Source organism: Chiloscyllium punctatum, chromosome 24 (assembly GCF_047496795.1).
Source record: "Chiloscyllium punctatum isolate Juve2018m chromosome 24, sChiPun1.3, whole genome shotgun sequence".
NCBI classification, from domain to species: Eukaryota; Metazoa; Chordata; class Chondrichthyes; order Orectolobiformes; family Hemiscylliidae; genus Chiloscyllium; species Chiloscyllium punctatum.
The window spans coordinates 74,490,339-74,510,871 of NC_092762.1; the positions used below are offsets into that span (position 1 = coordinate 74,490,339).

A 20,533-nucleotide genomic window follows, 5' to 3' on the forward strand; every position below is an offset into this window, starting at 1 on the left:
CAGATGGGCAAATGGGCTGAGGAGTGACATGTGGAGGTTAATTTAGATAAATGTGAGGTGCTGCAGTTTGGAAAAGCAAATCAGAGCAGGACTTATACACTTGGGAGTATAGCTGAACAAAGAGACCTTGGAGTGCAGGTTCATAGTTTCTTGAAAGTTCAGTCACCTGTAGATATGATAGTGAAGGCGGCATTTGGTATGCTTTCCTTTATTGGTCAGGGTTAAATATCACAACACCAGGTTATAGATTAGATTAGATTCTCTACAGTGTGGAAACAGGCCCTTTGGCCCAACAAGTCCACACCGCTCCTCTAAAGAGAAACCCACCCAAACCCTTTCCCCATCCTATAATTACCCCTGACTAACACACCTAACACTATGGGACAATTTAGCATGGTCAATTCACCTGACCTGCACATCTTTGTGATTGTGGGAGGAAACCGGAGCACCTGGAGGAAACCCATGTAGACACAGGGAAATGTGCAAACTCCACACATAGTCCAACAGGTTTATTTGGAAGCACTAGCTTTCAGAGTGCTGCTCCTTGTGGGCAGCACGGTGGCACAGTGGTTAGCACTGCTGCCTCACAGCGCCAGAGACCCGGGTTCAATTCCCACCTCAGGTGACTGACTGTGTGGAGTTTGCATGTTCTCCTCGTGTCTGCGTGGGTTAAAATATTGGTCTGTCAATGAAAGCATGTACTAAGTGAATGCAAAATTGGAGACTTGGAAAGTGGAATAGGGTTTAGATTGTATAGAATGTTAGTTTGACTATTACTCGGCATGGAATGAATGAGCTTTGAATATTGCATTGATCTCATTTAAATTTTTCTTAATGGCGTGGGGGTCTATCCTTACATTTTATGACAGCAAAGTTATTGTCTTTTAATTAAATTTTTGATCTGCCAAGAACAGTATGAAGATCTCATTCATCTTATAGCAAAAATCAAATTTGAAGTCCATCCAGTTGTTCTTTCAGCGATGAGTTGACATATGGCTGGAAACAGGCAATATCAGAGGTCTGACGGTTGAGATTCTTCACTGTTTGTTGTGTCAGAAGGTTGACAACTAAGAGATGACACTTCAACACTACTACTGCAAATGAAGCGTGATCTTCTTCCAGAAAAACCTGTCTGTACAGAAATTCTTTTAAATTAAGGAACAACTGTCTTCAAGATATAAAAAAAACTGAAATGTGCATGAAAAGGATTTTATTTCTTGTTTCCTTAAGAAAAATTACAGGATGTAAAAGTGTTTATCTACAGGGTAAAAGGAGGAGAGAGGGGCAAAATTCAAGACCTGCAGTTACCTTGATCTCAAAAATCTGAGGCAATCTGCCAGTCACTGAGAACTTTCCAAAATGAGTCAACAGTACAGTCTCTGACCATCCCATTCAAGAGAAGTACATGAGGGAGGATGGGGTGGAAGGTGGTGACACAATGGAATCAAAAATGGGGTTCTCATTTGACTGGCTCAATCAAATTTAACCCTCGAACCCACATATTGACTGAGAAGGGAATTCCTTTGGCTGAGAAGGACATGGATGAACTTGTTTCCTCAGTAATCTGAAACCATTTAAGCTATGATGGCCAAAGAGTCTTATTTTGCACTGCCCAGTTAGATACGTACGTAGAAATGCACCCTTCATGTGATTGTGCCTACCTGTAGTGTAAGGTCACTAAGGTCTTCCCATGGTGGCCAGTATCTCTGCACCTCAACATGGCTGCACTGCAAATCGACTTTCTGTGGTAATGGACTGGTAGCTATCATCAGAGTTCCAACTAACCCCTGAATATCCTATTGAAAAAAAAAATCAGAAACAACAGTATGGTTTTCTTGGGAAAACAATGTTGGTGATGCCTCATTTGCAATGGATAGAAACATTTCAGCTTTGCCTTTATTGGTCTCCACAGAAACACTAATCAATGTAATAATTAACTACTTTTAAGAACCTCTGGAACAGTGTTGACAAGTAGGAAAAGGAAATGGAAAGTGTAATTTATGTAATATGGATAGTTATTTTACAAGAAAAACAAATGAAAAAAATCATTTTTCTTTGAATAAATTTTATAACAGGAAAATGGATCTATGTCACCACTAAGAAAAGCTTTTCAAAATACTAATAGTTGAATGGTATAGAAATAGTTATTTGGTTCAACCAGTCCATTCTCCACTCAATCTTACTTCCATCTTTTCTCAATTAAACCACATGATAGTAAACATCTGCTCCCTCCTCTCACACGTGTCTAATTTCCCCTTAAACCCATCTATAGATAATAGCCCTTTGGTGACTTTGTCTCATTCAAGAGACATAACTGGTGGTGAATTTAAACTGAGGGTTATCAGGCCTCAGGTAAAAGGTTAGAAGGATCTTCATGGTAACCTCAACTGGTTTGAGAATGGAATGTTTGCTGTCAGTGTCATAGTGCACTGTAAACCAGCTGTCCAGCCAAATGAACTAACTCACCCCCATCAATATTGCTCACTTCTGTGATATGCTCCTCAGAATCTTTTTGGATGAGCAAGTTCCTTTTAATTCCTATTCTTATTGGATTTCTTGATGACTATCTTATTGGTGGCCTCTCATTGTGCCATTGTTCTCTGCCAAAACATCTGATAATTTTAAAGACCTCTATCAGGTAACCTCTCAGCCTTCTATTTTTAAAAAGAGAAGGGTTTCAGCCTGCCAATCCTTTCCTGATACATATACCCATATTCCTGATCCCATCCTTGGATTTCTTCTTTGCATCATCTTCAAATTTCCTTTTTATAATACAGCAACCAACATTGCATTCAATGTTCTAAATGTGGAGTAACCAAGGTTTCATATATGCCAAACTGGACTTTATATGCTTTTCATTTCTAATCCTTCAGCCTCATACTTCATTTGTTTTTTTTTGTTATAGACTTGCTAATCTGTTGTGCAGCTTTAATGACAGACATACTCTAAAACCTATTTCTTTTATCTACCCCATCCAGATTTGAACCTTCAGTATAGGACATTGGTTAGGCCACTGTTGGAATATTGCATGCAATTCTGGTCTCCTTCCTATTGGAAAGATGTTGTGAAACTTGAAAGGGTTCAGAAAAGATTTACAAGGATGTTGCCAGGGTTGGAGGATTTGAGCTATAGGGGAAGACTGAACAGGCCGGGGCTGTTTTCCTTGGAGTATCAGAGGGGTGACCTTATAGAAGTTTACAAAATTATGAGGGGCATGGATAGGATAAATAGGCAAAGTCTTTTCCCTTGGGTCAGGGAGTCCAGAACTATGGGGCATAGGTTTAGGGTGAGAGGGGAAAGATATAAAAGAGACCTAAGGGGCAACTTTTTCACACACAGAGTGGTACGTGTATGGAATGAGCTGCCAGAGGAAGTGGTGGAGGCTGGTACAATTGCAACATTTAAGAGGCATTTGGATGGGTATATGAATAGGAAAGCTTTGGAGGGATATGGGCCAGGTGCTGGCAGGTGGGACTAGATTGGATTGGGATAGCTGGTCGGCATGGACAGGTTGGACCGAAGGGTCTGTTTCTGTACATCTCTATGACTCTAATCGTCATGCCCTTCATCCACACCATGGCTCATTCTTTCAAAAGAGTAAATAACATCCATTTGTAGTACCCAGTTAGGTCCCTGGTCTGTTAAGTTAAAATATACTTTAGGAAATGGCAGGAATACTCAGGTAAGTGAAGGGGAAATTGCTCAGGGATTCCACTCCCTGATTACTATCAGGGACCAGTGCTGATAGTGTGTATGTGTGGCTATCAAGAAACAAAGGACTGGTCTTGGCTATGTTGCCCACTATGATCAAAAACAAATATCTGACACACACAAGACTCACTTGAAAAATGTCTACTTAGGTTAGATGATGAGATAACTTTCATTGGTGGAACTATGTCTGAGTAAGGCGAGAACACAGAAATTAAGACTTACTGCTTTATTCCTGTCACACTGGTCCGTGTGCTTCGGCATTGTGCTCTTCTTTTTGTCTTTGCACCGTTTATTTTGAAACCAGACCCTGATAACCCTTGAGCTGAGCCCTGTCATCTCCATCAGCTGTTGCTTCATGAGTGCATCCGGTCGGGGGTTTGCAGCATAGCAGGTCCGTAATGTGAGCAGCTGCTGCTCATTCAGTACCGTCCGCACACGGGTTATCTTATCTGAGTGGGTTGGTGCTCGCAGTGCTGGAGGACAGGCCTTGACTTTCTCTAATGAGAAACAAAATGTTCCACAAAACAAAATTGAGGCAAAGGGAGATTGTCGCTGTGAAAAATATCTGCATATCCCTAGGAATGGATCAATGAGCCGGGATGGATGTCAGACAAGGCCACTCGAAGAAATTAACACAAAATGTGGAGTGTGACGCTGCATGGTAAAAGTTAAATAAAGCTCAAAATCGAACACAGTTGAGGGATAACAACGGCAAACGTCATCAAGACAAATACTTACAAAAATTACAATGGAAAGATCACAATAGCTCCGACTAATGATAAAGGCAGAGCAGCATGCCAGAGATTTAGCTAAACTAAAAGTACACTGCAGAAATGCTACTGAAAGAGATAAGGGAACCAGATAATCAAAACCAGATAACAAGACAGATCATTCATTTACCCTTCAAATATTTTCTGCTTTTGAATATGTAAAGATAAAGAAGTAAACAACCAACTGGGAATTTCCGGGAAAATTTGGAACTCCCAGAAACCAATTCTCTCTGATCTTTGAACGCGATTAACAGCACAGGTGCATTTACATCATTAACTGGCAGATTTCTAACAACATACACAATTCCATGGCGGGGCAGTTTGGACATGCACTGGTGCTGATGTCACTGCACACAGAATATCATATCAGTAGAGCATTGCATACTTTCTGAAGCCTGTCAAAGCTTCTGGCCTCTCTGCACATGTGTCGGGAGAAAGGGTGGGGGGTGGTGGTAATTTTGTTGCTCAACTTTGTTACTCAGATGAAATTAACGCCAGTCATTTGAAAAAAAAACATTTCCTGTTACATTGGTACCATATTTCCATTTCCTGTCTAAACCTCATCGATATTCCCTTGACTCTACATTCCTGTCATCACACTTTTTTTTAGATTAGATTACTTACAGTGTGGAAACAGGCCCTTCGGCCCAACAAGTCCACACCGCCCCGCCGAAGCGTAACCCACCCATACCCCTACATCTACATTTACCCCTTACCTAACACTATGGGCAATTTAGCATGGCCAATTCACCTGGCCTGCACATCTTTGGACTGTGGGAGGAAACCGGAGCACACCCACGCAGACACAGGGAGAACGTGCAAACTCCACACAGTCAGTCGCCTGAGGCAGGAATTGAACCCGGGTCTCAGGCGCTGTGAGGCAGCAGTGCTAACCACTGTGCCACCGAGCCGCCCACTTCTGCTGTCATATAAACCTTGCCTTGGTATTCTTGCCACAGCAATAAAGGATCATCTCAAGTGCCCCCTTCAGAGGGAAATGTACAAATGTAACCCAATGCCTTATTACAATCTGAAGAACAATGTTATGCTGCTGAAGGATGCTGTGGAATTGGAACACAATAAAAGAGGCACTCGTGCATTTTATGGGACGGTTTCTGTCACTAAAAATAACACAAATGAGACGGCAAACATTGAACTCAAATTTGACCAGGCACCCGAATAAGTCTGCATCTTATTTAGCATTGTTCTCTTTCTACTTTAGGGAATCTGAGCACAAACATCAACTGACCTGATAGATACAGGCTTCGATCATCTCGTACGGCTCTCACAGGATCCTGTTGAATCAAGCTGGGATCTGGAAGCCCGCCATCCTCAATGCAATAGGGTCCATCAAATTGCAGTCTGCACTTTTCTCCAGGTAGAAGTCGTCGATTGCAGGCGACACATCGGAAACAGTGTTGATGGTAGATGAGGCCTCTAATTCGGAAAACTAGATCTGAAGGTAGCAATCCAGCTTGACACTGAGTGCACCTCACAGAAAATTTTCTGAAGAACAGTGGGGAAAAATGAGAAGAGCATAAGGTTGCCTTGTAGTTTCAGTCTCAGAAAAAAAGCTTTAAAGCTGCATTACTTCAGGCCGAAGGAAATTATTTAAGCACCTTTGGTTGAATTTAGCTGGCATGATGTTGCATTTCAAGAGTGTTTCTGGAAAAGCACAACAGGTCAGGCAGCATCCGAGGGGCAGGAGAATCGACATTTTGGGCATTATGATTCCTGTCAATTCTCTTGCTCCTTGGTTGTTGCCTGACCTGCTGTGCTTTTCCAGCAACACTGTCTCAACTCTGATCTCCAGCATCTGCAGTCCTCACTTTCTCCTCTGTGATATTGCATTTGCCATTATTAGTCCTCTGAAACAGATTGCAACTTTTGGGGCTGGATTGAATCCAGTACATGCAGAGGAAACCATGATAGCTAGGGCTCATTCGATCATAGGATGAACCCCATATCAGTCTCAAATTGGTGGGAAAGCCTTCCCAACTTAAAATGGAGGCTGGAAAGGGCTGTATGGTGATTTCAGTCACCATCACTAGAATGTTGATTAGCTTCATTAATAAACCAACTGACTCTCATTATTCCTAAGCCCACCACAATTTAGTGGCAGCTCAGGGACTAATTGGAGACCACATGGGTTTCATGTACTCTTGGGTTTGCTAGCAACCTTGCAACTGAAGGATGGGATTCTGTTCTTCAGTATCAAACACCGTATGCTTAATTGAAGTATTCAGCATCACACAAAAGCATGTCCACTGAAAGCCACCTACCTGCCATTTCTTCCCACAACTCCACTCACTTCTGTGACCCCTGACATATGAACCCCTCCACACCTTCATTCATCTAAGGCCTTGGGTTCACCGTGACCATGGACTCTGGGTGTACACAGTGCCACCATCAACCTTCCATTCTGCTTGAGAATCTGCCAGTGTCTGATTTGCCAGCAGCTCTCAGTTGGTGAGTATTTCTATCATTGGGGACTGTTATCAGAGAGAAGGTCAGGTGAAGTCCAATTAAATGCCTTAAGGGAACTTAGTTCCATTAGTCCTTCCCAAGGAATTGACAGGCTCCCCACGTGTTTTACAAACAGTGGGTCAGGCCCTCAACAGCCTGACAAAATCTTGGCTCTGGATTCTGTACGTGTACAGTTGACAAGGAAATCCAGAAGTTTTGAACCCTGACATTTTACAGATGATATGCTTTCGAGCTCCCCTGACTGCATACATATAGATGCCACTGAAGTGACAAGGGTATTCTCTGTTTTATGTTCTTATTTTACTGTAAAATAAGTAAACTGTAATTAATTACTTTGGCAGCCTGCACCTAAATTGTACATCACGTTCATTAGATCCTTCAGTTGTTGAATTATTAGCTGTCCTTTATTGATCTGCAGTAATCGAGCAGTGTTGAGGCTAAACAGCTATGGACTGAACCCCTAAACTTTGTTCCCTGTCCCAGAACTCCTAACCACTTGCCAGATTGACCATTGCACCTACATCTTGATTATAACAGTCTGTTATGACAGTCTGGCAAAGCCTAATAAATTGCATGCTGCCTATCCAGCCAAATCATAAAGAATATATAAGTATAATTTCATCTTAGAAAGTATTTTTTGCATTGACATATGATGGAGAAAGGATGCAGCCCAAATATTAACATTTTCCAGTGGCATCTGGAAGAAAAACACGGAGATTCTCAAAGGCTATCATGAGAGACATTCTAGCTGATTTTCTTGTGCAAAGCAGATGGTAAGATCATGGCACCTTGGCGGGCACTGCTGTTCAGAAGCACGGGAAAAAGACTCGTAGGGCCATAGTCATAGGGGATTCTATCGTGAGGGGAGTGATAGGCGGTTCTGTGGCCAAAAACGGGACTCCCAGATGGTATGTTGCCTCCCATGTGCTTGGGTCAGGGATGTCACCGATCGGCTGCAGAGCATTCTAATTGGGGAGGGTGAACAGCCAGTTGTCTTGGTGCATATAGGCACCAACGATATAAGTAGAAAATGAGATGAGGTCCTGAAAGCAGAATTCAGGGAGCTGGGGGAGAAGTTAAAGAGGAGGACCTCAAAAGTAGTGATCTTGGGATTACTACCAGTGTCATGTGCTAGCCAGCATAGAAATGAAATAATAGACAGGATGAACACATGGCTTGAGAGATGGTGTAGGAGGGAGGGGTTCAGATTTGTTGGACATTGGGACTGGTTCTGGGGAAGGTGGGACAATTACAAAATGGACGGTCTAGATCTGAACCAGACCGGAACCAATGTCCTTGGGGGAGTTTTTGCTGTTGGGGAGGTTTTAAACTAATGTGGCAGGGGAATGGGAACCAGACAAGAATAGAAGTAGGCAGCGAGGTGGAGACTCTAAGAACCATGAAGATAGCATTAATAAAGGGAAGAGTAGGCAGAGAGCAGATAAGTGCAAAAGAACTGGTGGCCTGAAATGCATCTACTTTAATGCAAGGAGTATAGTGTGTAAGGCAGATGAACTTAGGGCTTGGATTGGTGATTGGGAGCATGACATTATTGCAATCACAGAGACTTAGTTGAAGGAAGGGCATGATGATTGGCAACTAAATGTTCCAGGATATAGACACTTCAGACAGGACAGGGAGGGAAGTAAAAAGGGGGGTGGAATTGCATTGCTGATCAGGGATGATATCACGGCTGTGCTGAAGGAGCACATTATGGAAGTTGTGTTAAGTGAGGCATGATGGGTGGAGCAGAGAAATAAGAAGGGTGCAGTTACATTGTATTACAGGCCTCCGAACATTGAGCGTGAGGTAGAAGAACAAATAGGTAAACAGCTTATGGAAAGATGTAGAGGCAATAGTGTAGTGGTGATGAGAGATTTTAATTTTCCCAACATTGACTGGGATACACTTAGCGTCAGAGGTCTGGATAGGATAGAATTTGTAAGAAGCGTCCAAGGGAGTTTGAGAGAGCAGTATGTCAATAATCTGACGAGGGAAGGGGCTATATTGGATCTGGTACTGGGGAACAAGCCAGGACAGGTGGTGGAATTTCAGTGGGGGATTTCTTTGAGAACAGTGACCTCAATTCTGTAAGTTTTAGAATACTCGTAGATAAAGATGAGAGTTGTCCTAAGGGAAGAGTACTAAACTGGGCCAAGGTCAATTATATCAAAATTAGGCAGGAGCTGGGAATGTGGATTGGACACAACTATTTGAAGGGAAGTCCATATTTGATATGTGGGAGGCTTTCAAAGATAGTGCAGGATAGGTATGTCCCATTGAAGGCAAAGGATAGGAAGGGCAAGATTCATGAACCGTGGATGTCAGGAGAAATTGTACGACTAGCCAAAAGGAAAAGGGAAGCATATAAGGTCCAGGCAGCTAAGAACAGAACAGGCCCTGGAGGAATATAGGAAGAGTAGGACAAGTCTTAAATGAGGAATCAAGTGGGCAAAAGGGGTCATGCAATAGTTTTAGCAAACAGAATTAAGGAGAATCCCAAAGAATTTTATTCTTATATATGAAGCAAGCGGGTAACTAGAGAAAGGATTGGTCCACTAAAGGATAAATGAAGGAAGGCTGTGTGTCGTGCCTGAGAGAATGGGTGAGATTCTGAATGATTACTTTGCATCAGTGTTCACTGAGGAGAAGGACATGAATCTTGAGATTAGAGATAGAAGTTTGAATAGTCTGGATCACGTTGGCATAAGTAGGGAAGATGTGTTGTGTACACTAGAGGTTATTGAGGTGGATAAACCCCCAGGAACAGATGGGATCTATCCCAGGTTGCTGAGGGAGGCGAGGGAGGAAATAGCTGGGACCCTGACAGATATCTTTGTGGCATCCTTAGGTGAGGTGCAGGAGGACTGGAAGGTTGCTCATGTTGTCCCCCTGTACAAGAAGGGTAGTAGGGATATTCCAGGTAACTACAGACCAGTGAGCCTGACATCGGTGGTGGGAAAGTTGTTGGAGAGGGTACTGAGGGATAGGATCTATTTATATTTAGAAAAGAATGGGCTTATCAGTGATAGGCAACATGGTTTTGTCCGGGGGAGATCGTGCCTTACCAACTTAATAGAGGTCTTTGACCAAGTGACCAAGTTGCTAGATGAAGGAAGGGCTGTTGATGTCATATACATGGACTTTAGTAAGGCGTTTGATAAGGTTCCCCATGGAAGACTAATGGAAAAAGTGAAGTCACATGGTGTGCAGGGTGTTCTAGCGAGGTGGATAAAGAACTTGTTAAGCAACAGGAGACAGAGAGTAGTAGCTGAAGGGAGTTTCTTGAAATGGAGAAAGGTGACCAGTGGTGTTCCACAGGGACCAGTGCTGGGGCCACTGTTGTTTGTGATATATATAAATGATCTGGAAAAGGGCACTGTTGGTATGATCAGCAAATTTGCAGATGACACAAAGATTGGTGGAGTAGCAGAAAGCATAAGGGTCTGTCAAAGAATACAGGAGGATATAGATAGACTGGAGAGTTGGGCGGAAAAGTGACAGATTGATTCAATCCAGACAAATGTGAGGTGATGCATTTAGGCAAGACTAATTCTAGAGCAAATTATACAATGAATGGAAGAGCCTTGGGAAAAGTTGATGGGCAGAGAAATCTGGGAGTGCAAGTCCATTGCACCCTGAAGGTTGCTGCACAGGTGAATAGAGTGGTCAAGAAGGCATATAGTATGCTTGTCTTCATTGGACGGGGTGTTGAGTATAAGAGCTGGCAAGTCATGTTAAAATTGTACAGGACATTAGTTCGGCCGCATATAGAATACTATGTACAGTTCTGGTCGCCACATTACCAAAAGGATGTGGACGCTTTGGAGAGGGTGCAGAGAAGATTTACGAGGATGTTGCTGGATGTTCCAGGTATGGAAGGTGCTAGCTATGAAGAGAGGTTGAGTAGGTTAGGTTTATTTTCATTAGAAAAAAGGAGATTGAGGCGGGACCTGATTGAGGTTTACAAAATCATGAAGGGTATAGACAGGGTGGATAGAGACAAGCTTTTTTCCCAGGGTGAAGGATTTAATAACGAGGGGTCATGCTTTCGAGGTGAGACGTGAAAAGTTTAAGGGGGATACACACAACAAGTACTTCAAACAGAGGGTGGTGGGGGTCTGGAGCGCGTCGCCAGCAGAGGTGGTAGAGGCAGGCATGGTAGATTCATTTAAGATGCACCTGGACAGATGCATTAGTAGGTGGGGGCCAGAGGGTTAAAGATGCTTCGGAATTGACCAACAGGTTTAGACAGTACATTTGGATCGGCTCAGGCTTAGAGGGCCGAAGGGCCTGTTCGTGGGCTGTAAATTTTCTTTGTTCTTTGTAATGAGATAATGCCAGCAATTAATCCATATCTGTATATTTTACTCATTTCCTGTTACGGGTGGTCATCATCAGATTGCAGTATGTGTCTGCTTGGTGGGAGAGTGGTCATTTCTTGCAGCTATCAGGATAGTAAAGAGATCTGACTGAAATTCTGCCCAGTGATGAGGTGGAGTCAGATTGTAAAGAGTACCCTTGAGCTTCCATTTCAATCATTTTTCAGTCTTAAACGTGTCATCATATGTGAATAACAGCTGGCTATTTGCAGAAAATTAGAGGGCCAATTTGTGTCCACTGTTGCACAAAGAACAACATTCAGAATATAAATGACCAAGGCCTAGAAATAAATCTTCAGCTTTTCATTATCTTTAGGACCATGAGAAAACTGATTGAAATAAAATGAAAGGGAAAATAAATGGAGAAAATGAAAACAAGAAAGAAATTACACATAAACATTCTATACATTATAAAAACAGAACAGCACGAATAACAACAATTCATCTGAAGACATTGATCTTGATTTCTCATGTGCGTTACTGTGGAATGTTCACTATACTCAATTAAAATTTGAATAATAACAAGAAAATGATGGATGTGATTGCTCACTTGAAATAGTCAGCCTTGCAGTAAGTCTTTCCTTCTCTAAAGAAGCAGGTGCAGGTTTCATTGAGATATTGGTTGCACTCAACACACTTGAGACAGGCTGCATGCCACTCCAAATTGGGATAGACTCTTAGAATATATGGGTCAGTAATATGTTTACTGCAGCCAAAACATACAGATGTTGTGTCTTCCCCTGCAATAAACATAGTAAAAATTGTTATAATTCTTCAGATCACCTTGATTAAATCAAACCGCAAAAGTGTCAAAAGCAGGTGGCACGGTGGCTCAGTGGTTAGCACTGCTGCCTCAAAGCACCAGGGACCTGGTTCGATTCCAGCCTCCGGTGATTGTGTGGAGTTTGCACATTCTCCCCATTTCCTCCAGGTGCTCTGGTTTCCTCCCATGGTCCAAAGATCTACAGGTTAGGTGAATTGGCCATGCTAAATTGTCCATGTTGTTCAGGGATGTGTACGTTAGGTACATTAGTCATGGAAAATGTAGAGTTATAGGGTTTGGGAATGGGTTTGGATGGGGTATTCTTCGGAGGGTCGGTGTGCACTTGTTGGGCCAAATGGCCTGTTTCCACACTGTAGGGAGTCTGTGGCATGTATGGAGTGAGTATGTTCTGGACAGTCAGTATGGATGTGTTAAGAAGCTGTGAGTGGCATGGAAGGAAAGAAAAATCTTTTTGTAGTAAGAATTAATCCCAGAAAGTTAATTAGTTTTGACATATAGCTGCTATTGATGTCTGGACAAATATGGCAGCACACTTTATTGTAACAACTCCTATGAACAACAGTGAGATAAATAACGAATTAATCTGCCTTGGTATTTGAGGGATAAATGTTAGTCAAACTTTGGAAATATTTTTGTTCTTCTTCAAGTCATTTATATACCCACCTGAGTGTCAATTTGATAATTTATGCAAAAGGCAGGAAAGCATCAGTACGGCACGGTGGCACGGTGGTTAGCACTGCTGCCTCACAGCGCCAGAGACCCGGGTTCAATTCCCGACTCAGGCAACTGACTGTGTGAAGTTTGCACATTCTCCCTGTGTCTGCGTGGGTTTCCTCCGGGTGCTCCGGTTTCCTCCCACAATCCAAAGATGTGCAGGTTAGGTGAATTGGCCATGCTAAATTGCCCGTAGTGTTAGGTAAAGGGGTAAATGTATGGGAATGGGTGGGTTGCGGGTTGGCGTGGACCTGTTGGGCCGAAGGGCCTGTTTCCACACTGTAAGTAATCTAATCTAATCTACTTCAGAAACATAGTGATATGTCATACTAGATTGCAATATTGCAGCTGGGATAGAATACTCTTTTCTCTTCGTAATATGAATGGTATTAAAAATAATCAGACGGAAACAAATGGAAAGATTATATTGGCATGATAAACTCTCTATGTGGATGACGTGGGAGCATAGTTGATGATACAGTTTGCAATCAGTGTAGATGGTTAGAATACTTATGCACAGTATAAAGGGTAGTCAATATGGTGGAATGCTGGATAGTTAATACAGATGATATAGTTATCTGTCAGTGTGAGGGACATTGTGGTCACTATGATCAGCCTAAGTTGAATAATCAGCATTGTGAATGGACAGTCTGTAATTGGTCCTCTCAGGACACTCCAGAGGTACCTGGTACCTGGAGTTTAAGCAAGGAGGATGAAGCATTTGGGTAGGAAACACTCAGGATGTCTGGGCCCTGAAGCTGCAAATGCCTTCAGAGGTGCCCACTCAAAGCTCTAAAGTTTACAGACTCCAGTTAAAAGACAGGCTCCTTCCACCTCAGTTGCAGGCACTGGGACTGACCTAGATGTTGTGGGATAGAAAGGAAGAAGACTTCATGAGTGTTCATTGGTGACATTTAATCATACGTACATTTATACATTTGTAAATATATTTTAACTTTTTATCATCAGCTATGACAGCGAATGTAATCCTGGCTGCAAATGTAAGAATGAAGGTAGAGAGGATAGTCATCCTTATTGGTACACTATATTTTAACTCTATCTGAGCAACAGTTATACTTTTCAATGCTAATTATATTGCATGAAACTTTGTCATGACTGAATGATGGAGCATATCGTGAAGGCTCTCATCCATTTGTAACCTTTATTCTTATTAAACAGTATTAACCACATAGAAAGATCAAAGCATTAAGCTGCAGTTGCAGTTGAGATTAAACAGGGAATGCTGACCTCAGCAGCATCACAGTCAGGGAAAGATTATTTCATGCAATGCGGTTTTATTTAAAGAGGTTCACAAAGGGGCCCTGTCTGCATTGCTTTGCACTGTCAGATGCTGAAGGTGTTGTTCTGTTTGAAGAACATCCTCATGATACTGTGACTCTCTTGGATTCCCATTGTCCAACTCACTGCCTTACTGCATCATCCAGTTGTTTGGAGTAGAGATTGTGAGAATCAAGCAACATCCTCTGTCCAGACAGTATTGGTACAAAGTCACACTTAATCTTCATGAAAATCTATTGTGGTGGGAACACTCCAATGTCCCTTGTTGACTCCAGCAGAAGAAGGTGTTTTTATTGCAGGTATGCTGGAAAACATGACATGGCATTCTGACTACCTTGGACAGGGTATAGCGCCACTACCCGTCATCTGCATGGCTTTCAATGGAAGACAAGTAACTCTGGTTTTCCTGTTTGTTTGCTGCATCATAAATGCACTCATGGCTTCGAGCTCCACATCCACTGAAGGTTGATGTTGGTGTTGGAATTGCAAAAGCATCAGTTTCACATCAATTCATGTAGTGGTCTTTAGTGCAGCAGCCACAGGGACTACTGCAGCTTCTGTGCTGGATCCATTGAGGACAGTTCCAATGAGCAATGTAAGAAATAAAGAAGTTCCTCAGTAATGCAACTATTCAGCAGTCATTACAACCAAATTGTGTTTGTATCCATACCATCCTATATGTGTACTGTCTTTCTGGCTGCTGTGGAATTTGGGGGCAGCAGGAGTAATCCTCATTATTGCTGCCATTTGTACAAGCCCATTTTGAATATGTGCCAAAAGGCTGAAGACACATATGTTTGAATCAGGGCAATGATGTGCAATATTGAATTAGTGGCATCCCACTGACCCTTGTACAACTCCCTAATTGACCTACCATGAAACACGCACTGGTTGAACTGGATCTGGAGGACTGATCATGGCCCACTCCCAGACAGCAGAGGTTTGGATTCCCCTATCCTGGACACCTGAAGCAGTCAACTGATTGTTTCCTAACCCCTGGAATGATATTAAATGATTTTCTTGATTACTGGGTGTGTGACTGAGGTCTACTCCCTTTAGACTTTGATGCATGGTCATTTGCTTGAAATACATTCAATGTGTTTGCCGGTAAGCTGCTGGCACTTTGTGAGATTAGATACTAATAGTTTGCTATATGCAAATTGGCCTCTGACTGTTCACTATCAAGATTCTCATTTCGCCATTCAAAACTTAGTTGCAACGTGGACCTTTTTTCTAGATATCAAGAATTGCATTTTTTTGAACTCTGCATATTTTCCCATTTGACTCAGCATTGCCAATTTCATTCAGGGCTGGGAAAATTTGCCCTCTAGGCAAATTGGCCTAATTCACAGATGATTAGATGTGAAGAGAAAACTCAGGAACTATGAAAAAATAGTTCCAAAATATGGAAATAAAGAGATTGAACACAAATTTCCAAGGAAATATAGGTAGCATATACCACATGGATGATGAAGTTCCTAAGAATAAATAGAAAGCAATAAACATTGTTGAGATGATTAGATACTCAAAGTATTCTGATCATGGTAGTGCAAAAAATAACAACAATAGAATGTAAGTCTGTGGAAGTCAAGGTCAAACTGTGTGATGTTCTGGTCAGATAATACTTTAAGGATTATCTTTAGTTCTGGTCACCTTGGCACAATGGAGACAATTCAGGGAACAGTAAGTTTGGTTACTTCTGTCAGATGCCTATGTTATGGGTAAAATATGGTGAAGCTTCAATTTCTCAGATTTGAAAGATGGCAACTGAGAGATAACTGTATAAAGTCATACAAGATAGCAAACATTTGGGAAAGCGATCTGGAAAAATTGCCAATTTCTAAATTCTGACAGTGACATGGCACATGAAACCAAATTAGTAAAAAGAAAGTTCAGAACTAAAGTAAGTAAGTTTTTGTGAAGATAGTTTGGAGGAGTTGGTGTTGATTTCCTCAGAAAAGAAGAAGTGGAGAGAAAATTCGATAGAGGTGTTCAAAATCATGAGGAAGCTAGAAAGATGGAATGGGAGAAATAATTTGCTTAGGACCGAGATCCAAAGCACGTTGATTTAAGGTGATTGATAAAAGAATAAATAATGACATGAATAAACACTTATTTGTGCAGAACGTGGTTAAGATCTGGAATATATTGTTTGAGAGTGTAGTGGAGATAGGTTCACCTATGGCTGTCAAAAGGCTATTTGGTAAGCACCAGTACATTAACAATATGCAGGCTTTGAATAAAAGGAAGAAAAATGGAACGAGCGATATTGATCTTGGAGAGAACCAAATAGACATAATGAGGCAATTGATAATTAATGTGTTATTCTGTAGCACAATTCTTCTATATTTAGAATGTATCAAAATATGGAATGGGTTCAAGAGAGCAGTGTAGGCAACTTCACTACAATCTTTTGAGATAGTTGCCATGATAGCAGGTTATTAAATCTTTCAGAACGAATGAGCCCAAGATGTTATTATTGAGGAAGTTATTCTGTGATCCTGATGTTTTACCTGTGGAACGGCAATTTCACTTCCATCACAGTTCGTCCACATTAACTGTCATAATAATCCAGTATGCTATTCACAGCATCCTGATATGACAAATCTCTTTACATAAGGCACAATACTCTCTGAAGCATCTTTACTCATAAGATATCCAGTCAGCATCAATTACAAAGATATGTATGATCTCAAATTGCTGCCCATTACCCATTCGTCAAACCTCTATCTTAAACCAGACAGATAGCTATCTGGCAATGAATTATTATAGAGTCATAGAGATGTACAGCATGGAAACAGACCCTTCGGTCAAACCCGTTCATGCCGACCACATATCCCAACCCAATCTAGTCCCACCTGCCAGCATGCGGCCCATATCCCTCCGAACCCTTCCTATTCATATACCCATTCAATCAAGTGATTTACAAAAGTTGTAAGAATGTTGAACTTGAATCACTGTATCAAACTCTTTTCTTTCTCACAAGGCCTCTTTCCAAATCATAAAAAGTATCCTCTTCCCCTGTTGTTTACCGTAAGTTGGAAGTTTTATTTTTGCAATACCATGGACTATCATTAATATGTTGGTTTTGACAGTAAGTAATATCTTTTGAGTTACATTTGTGCAGTTTGGTAATATTATCCCTTTAGAGTACCTAAGTATATACTTTGTTGCAATTATTGTATGTAAATTATTCATATTTTACATCATACTAGTACAAATATTGAATAACCTATGTAAAAACATCAGATTTTGGCAATTATGAAACTGTAAATCTTGGTACACCAATAGTGAGCATTATGTTGAAAGCTACTCATGACATCCAAGTGTTAAAGAACTAAATGTTTTTAAACTCTTACATTTATAAGCACCTTACATGACCACAGGATGCCTTAATGTCCTGCTGAAGGGCTTATGACTGAAACGTCGATTCACCTGCTCCTCGGATGCTACCTGACCTGCTTTGCTTTTGCAGTACCACGCTTTTCGACTCTTAATGCGGTTACAGCCAATTAATTATTATTTGAACTGTTTTCCACAATGAGAAAATGTAGACAGTCAATTGCTCTCAGCAGGATTGAAAAAACAACAAACAATTATAAATGGTAATTGGTTTTATACTGATTTCACTAAGGGATAAATATTGGCCAGAACACCAGGTAAAATCTCCTGCACTTGTTTTAGGTTAGTGCCACAGACTCTGTTGCATCCATATGAAGAGACAGAGGGGTCTTGGTTTAATGTCTCATCCAAATGATGGCACCTCTGACTGTCTTACAGTATTCTCTTATTCCTGCATTAAAGTATTAACCTCTATTATGTGCTCAAGTCTCTTGAGTGGGATTTAAATCATAACATTCTAATTCAAAGGACACCACTGAGCCTCATCTAATTAAATTGAGGCACTCTTTCATATACAATATGTGAAGCAACCATACTATGCCAATTATCCAACAAAGATGAGTAAAAAATACATACAAAGAATATCACAATGCATCAAAAGCATCTGTCAAGTTTCCTGATTGTCACCACTCTTGAACAGATTATTGTTTATCTACTGAGTCCAAAACCAAATGTAATAAAAGGTTCATTTTCTCCCACTCAATAAGAACCTAACTAGATTGCAAATAGGAGGATGCCTGTGAGGAAAATATTTCAGTTGTCAGGAACTATATTTATATTTCGTACAGTTTGTAATATGCCTATTCTCCTTTAATTCCATCTTCTTTGCAAACATACACTTAGATTCTTGCATGCTTAACTCAGTCAATATTAATCTAAATTTTGACACAATACTTTTGCTAAAAAAATGAAAAGAAAATGTGCTCATTGACTTTGAGTTTCGGCTTCAGTCCCAACCTTGATATCCGTGTTCACCCCATTCAACCTTCCGAGCATAAACATTTCATCCCTTTTTAAAATGCTGAGATGATCTTCTGCCCACAAGGAATCTAAGTTATTGTTTATATCCTACGATTAAAGCAGCTTAACTTCTAAACCATACAACAGAAACGTTGACAAAATTCTGAAATTATCAGTAATTCAAGAAGAGAAAAGATGGTTTAATTAATGCAAAACCAACATCAGATGGAATCATTTAAACAGTATATGTTCAAATAGCATGTAACGTTAATATACATTTGCCACCATGCCAGTGGGCGGCACGGTGGCACAGTGGTTAGCACTGCTGCCTCCCAGCGCCAGAGACCGGGTTCAATTCCCGCCTCAGGCGACTGACTGTGTGGAGTTTGCAAGTTCTCCCTGTGTCTGCGTGGGTTTCCTCTGGGTGCTCTGGTTTCCTACCTCAGGTGAATTGGCCATGCTAAATTGCCTGTAGTGTTAGGTAAGGGATAAATGTAGGGGTATGGGTGGGTTGTGCTTCGGCGGGGCGGTGTGGACTTGTTTGGGCTAAAGGGCCTGTTTCCACACTGTAAGTAATCTAATCTAAAATGTGCACTCTCTACCTTAACAGTCCTAAAATTACATTTTAATTTTAATATAGTGGTGTGTAGTTTACATCCTAAGCTTTATTTGGGAAATTTTGAACTGGTGAAAAATGAATTAAATATCAGCAGGTATCTTAGAAGTTAAGTTAGAATTTTTTCCATTCATTCAGGGTTTGGCAGAACATTTGACAGAAAATTAAGAATGAAAAGGTGAAAATGTTAGGATATTAAAGCATTGATCAATATACACACTAAATCTTATATATATACCATACACACACAAATTAAGGTTGGTGTAGGCTGTACACAAAACCATATTAACATAGATTTCTACATCAGAATTTTTAAGATGTTTATAAAAATAATGTAAAAATCAAAACAAATACCAAACATGTAGAAGAACAAAGACACATGGTATAGTGATATAAAGTAACAAATATTTATACTTGCCACTTTGCACAGTAAAAAATTAATGCCCTCTACTCCATGCAATCCAAAGTTAAACTTCTAGCATGAATGGTGCCAAACAGCAAATTAGTACAATATATCTTTCGCAGAGCAATGTTTTTTTGTGAAACATACCTTTTTTGCATTGTCCGTTTTGAGTAGTTTCCTCAAGGTTCCTATATATTATGTATATATAATGACATAGCCCAGTGATAAAGTAAACAGACATTTAACAACTCTCAGTATCATGAAATGTATTAATATACAAAAAAATGCTTCTAAAACAAATTGATGTTAGTCATATTTTACCAATGTGAAGACATTATTAAATAACCTGTGCACTTTCTCATGATAAGAACTTATTTAAAGACTACAGCTGAAGTAGTAAAGATACTTGTGTCAGTCAAACTATGTAAAGTATAATATGTTTCCCTATGCTCGTCTAGATAAATTCATTTATTAAAATCATTTTTGAGCACAGCATGTTCAGCTTAGAAAAAAAACAAGGCAATCTTACTTTTAGAGGGGCTTCCGAGGTCTCCCATGATGAACTCCTTTTTCTCTTCCACCCTGAAATCAGGTAGGGTGGTCAATGAAGCAGTTTCTCAGGTTTCCGGAGGGGTGATATTTGCTTAACTGGTGTAGACTGGGAAATACCAGTGTCTTTAGACAACTGCTGCACTTCCTTCTCTGTCTGTATTCCTAACTCAGTCCTATTCAATGGCTTTGAAAAGTCATAGCTGAGACCCGCCTCCTCATTAATGAAACTGTAAAGGGTGGGGAATTTCTTGCAAGCTCAGAGATAAGATTGCATTTTTCAGTAGATGCTCTAATTCAAACAGGAACTTAACAGTATTGACAATATACCTTTAAGAACAAAATTACTCTGGAATGTATGTTGTAAAATGACAGCCAACTAAAATCATGCAACAGCATGTCTTGCTACCAAAGCATGCTGCAGAAACAATTTTAATAATAAACGCCAAAATATAT

At 40.7% G+C, this 20,533-nt stretch overlaps 1 protein-coding gene across 1 annotated transcript; it reads right to left on the reverse strand.

Annotated features, from left to right (window-relative positions):
* Nucleotides 1-344: 344 nt before the first annotated feature.
* LOC140494406 (insulin gene enhancer protein ISL-1-like) lies at nucleotides 345-20,204 on the reverse strand. The gene is made up of 6 exons (XM_072593591.1): nucleotides 20,058-20,204; nucleotides 11,901-12,090; nucleotides 5,731-5,987; nucleotides 3,934-4,208; nucleotides 1,662-1,796; nucleotides 345-1,128 (listed from the first exon to the last, which is right to left on the reverse strand). The coding sequence occupies exons 1-6, from the start codon at nucleotides 20,083-20,085 to the stop codon at nucleotides 946-948; spliced, it is 1,068 nt and encodes a 355-aa protein (XP_072449692.1). The 5' UTR covers nucleotides 20,086-20,204; the 3' UTR covers nucleotides 345-945.
* Between the last annotated feature and the right edge of the window lie 329 nt (nucleotides 20,205-20,533).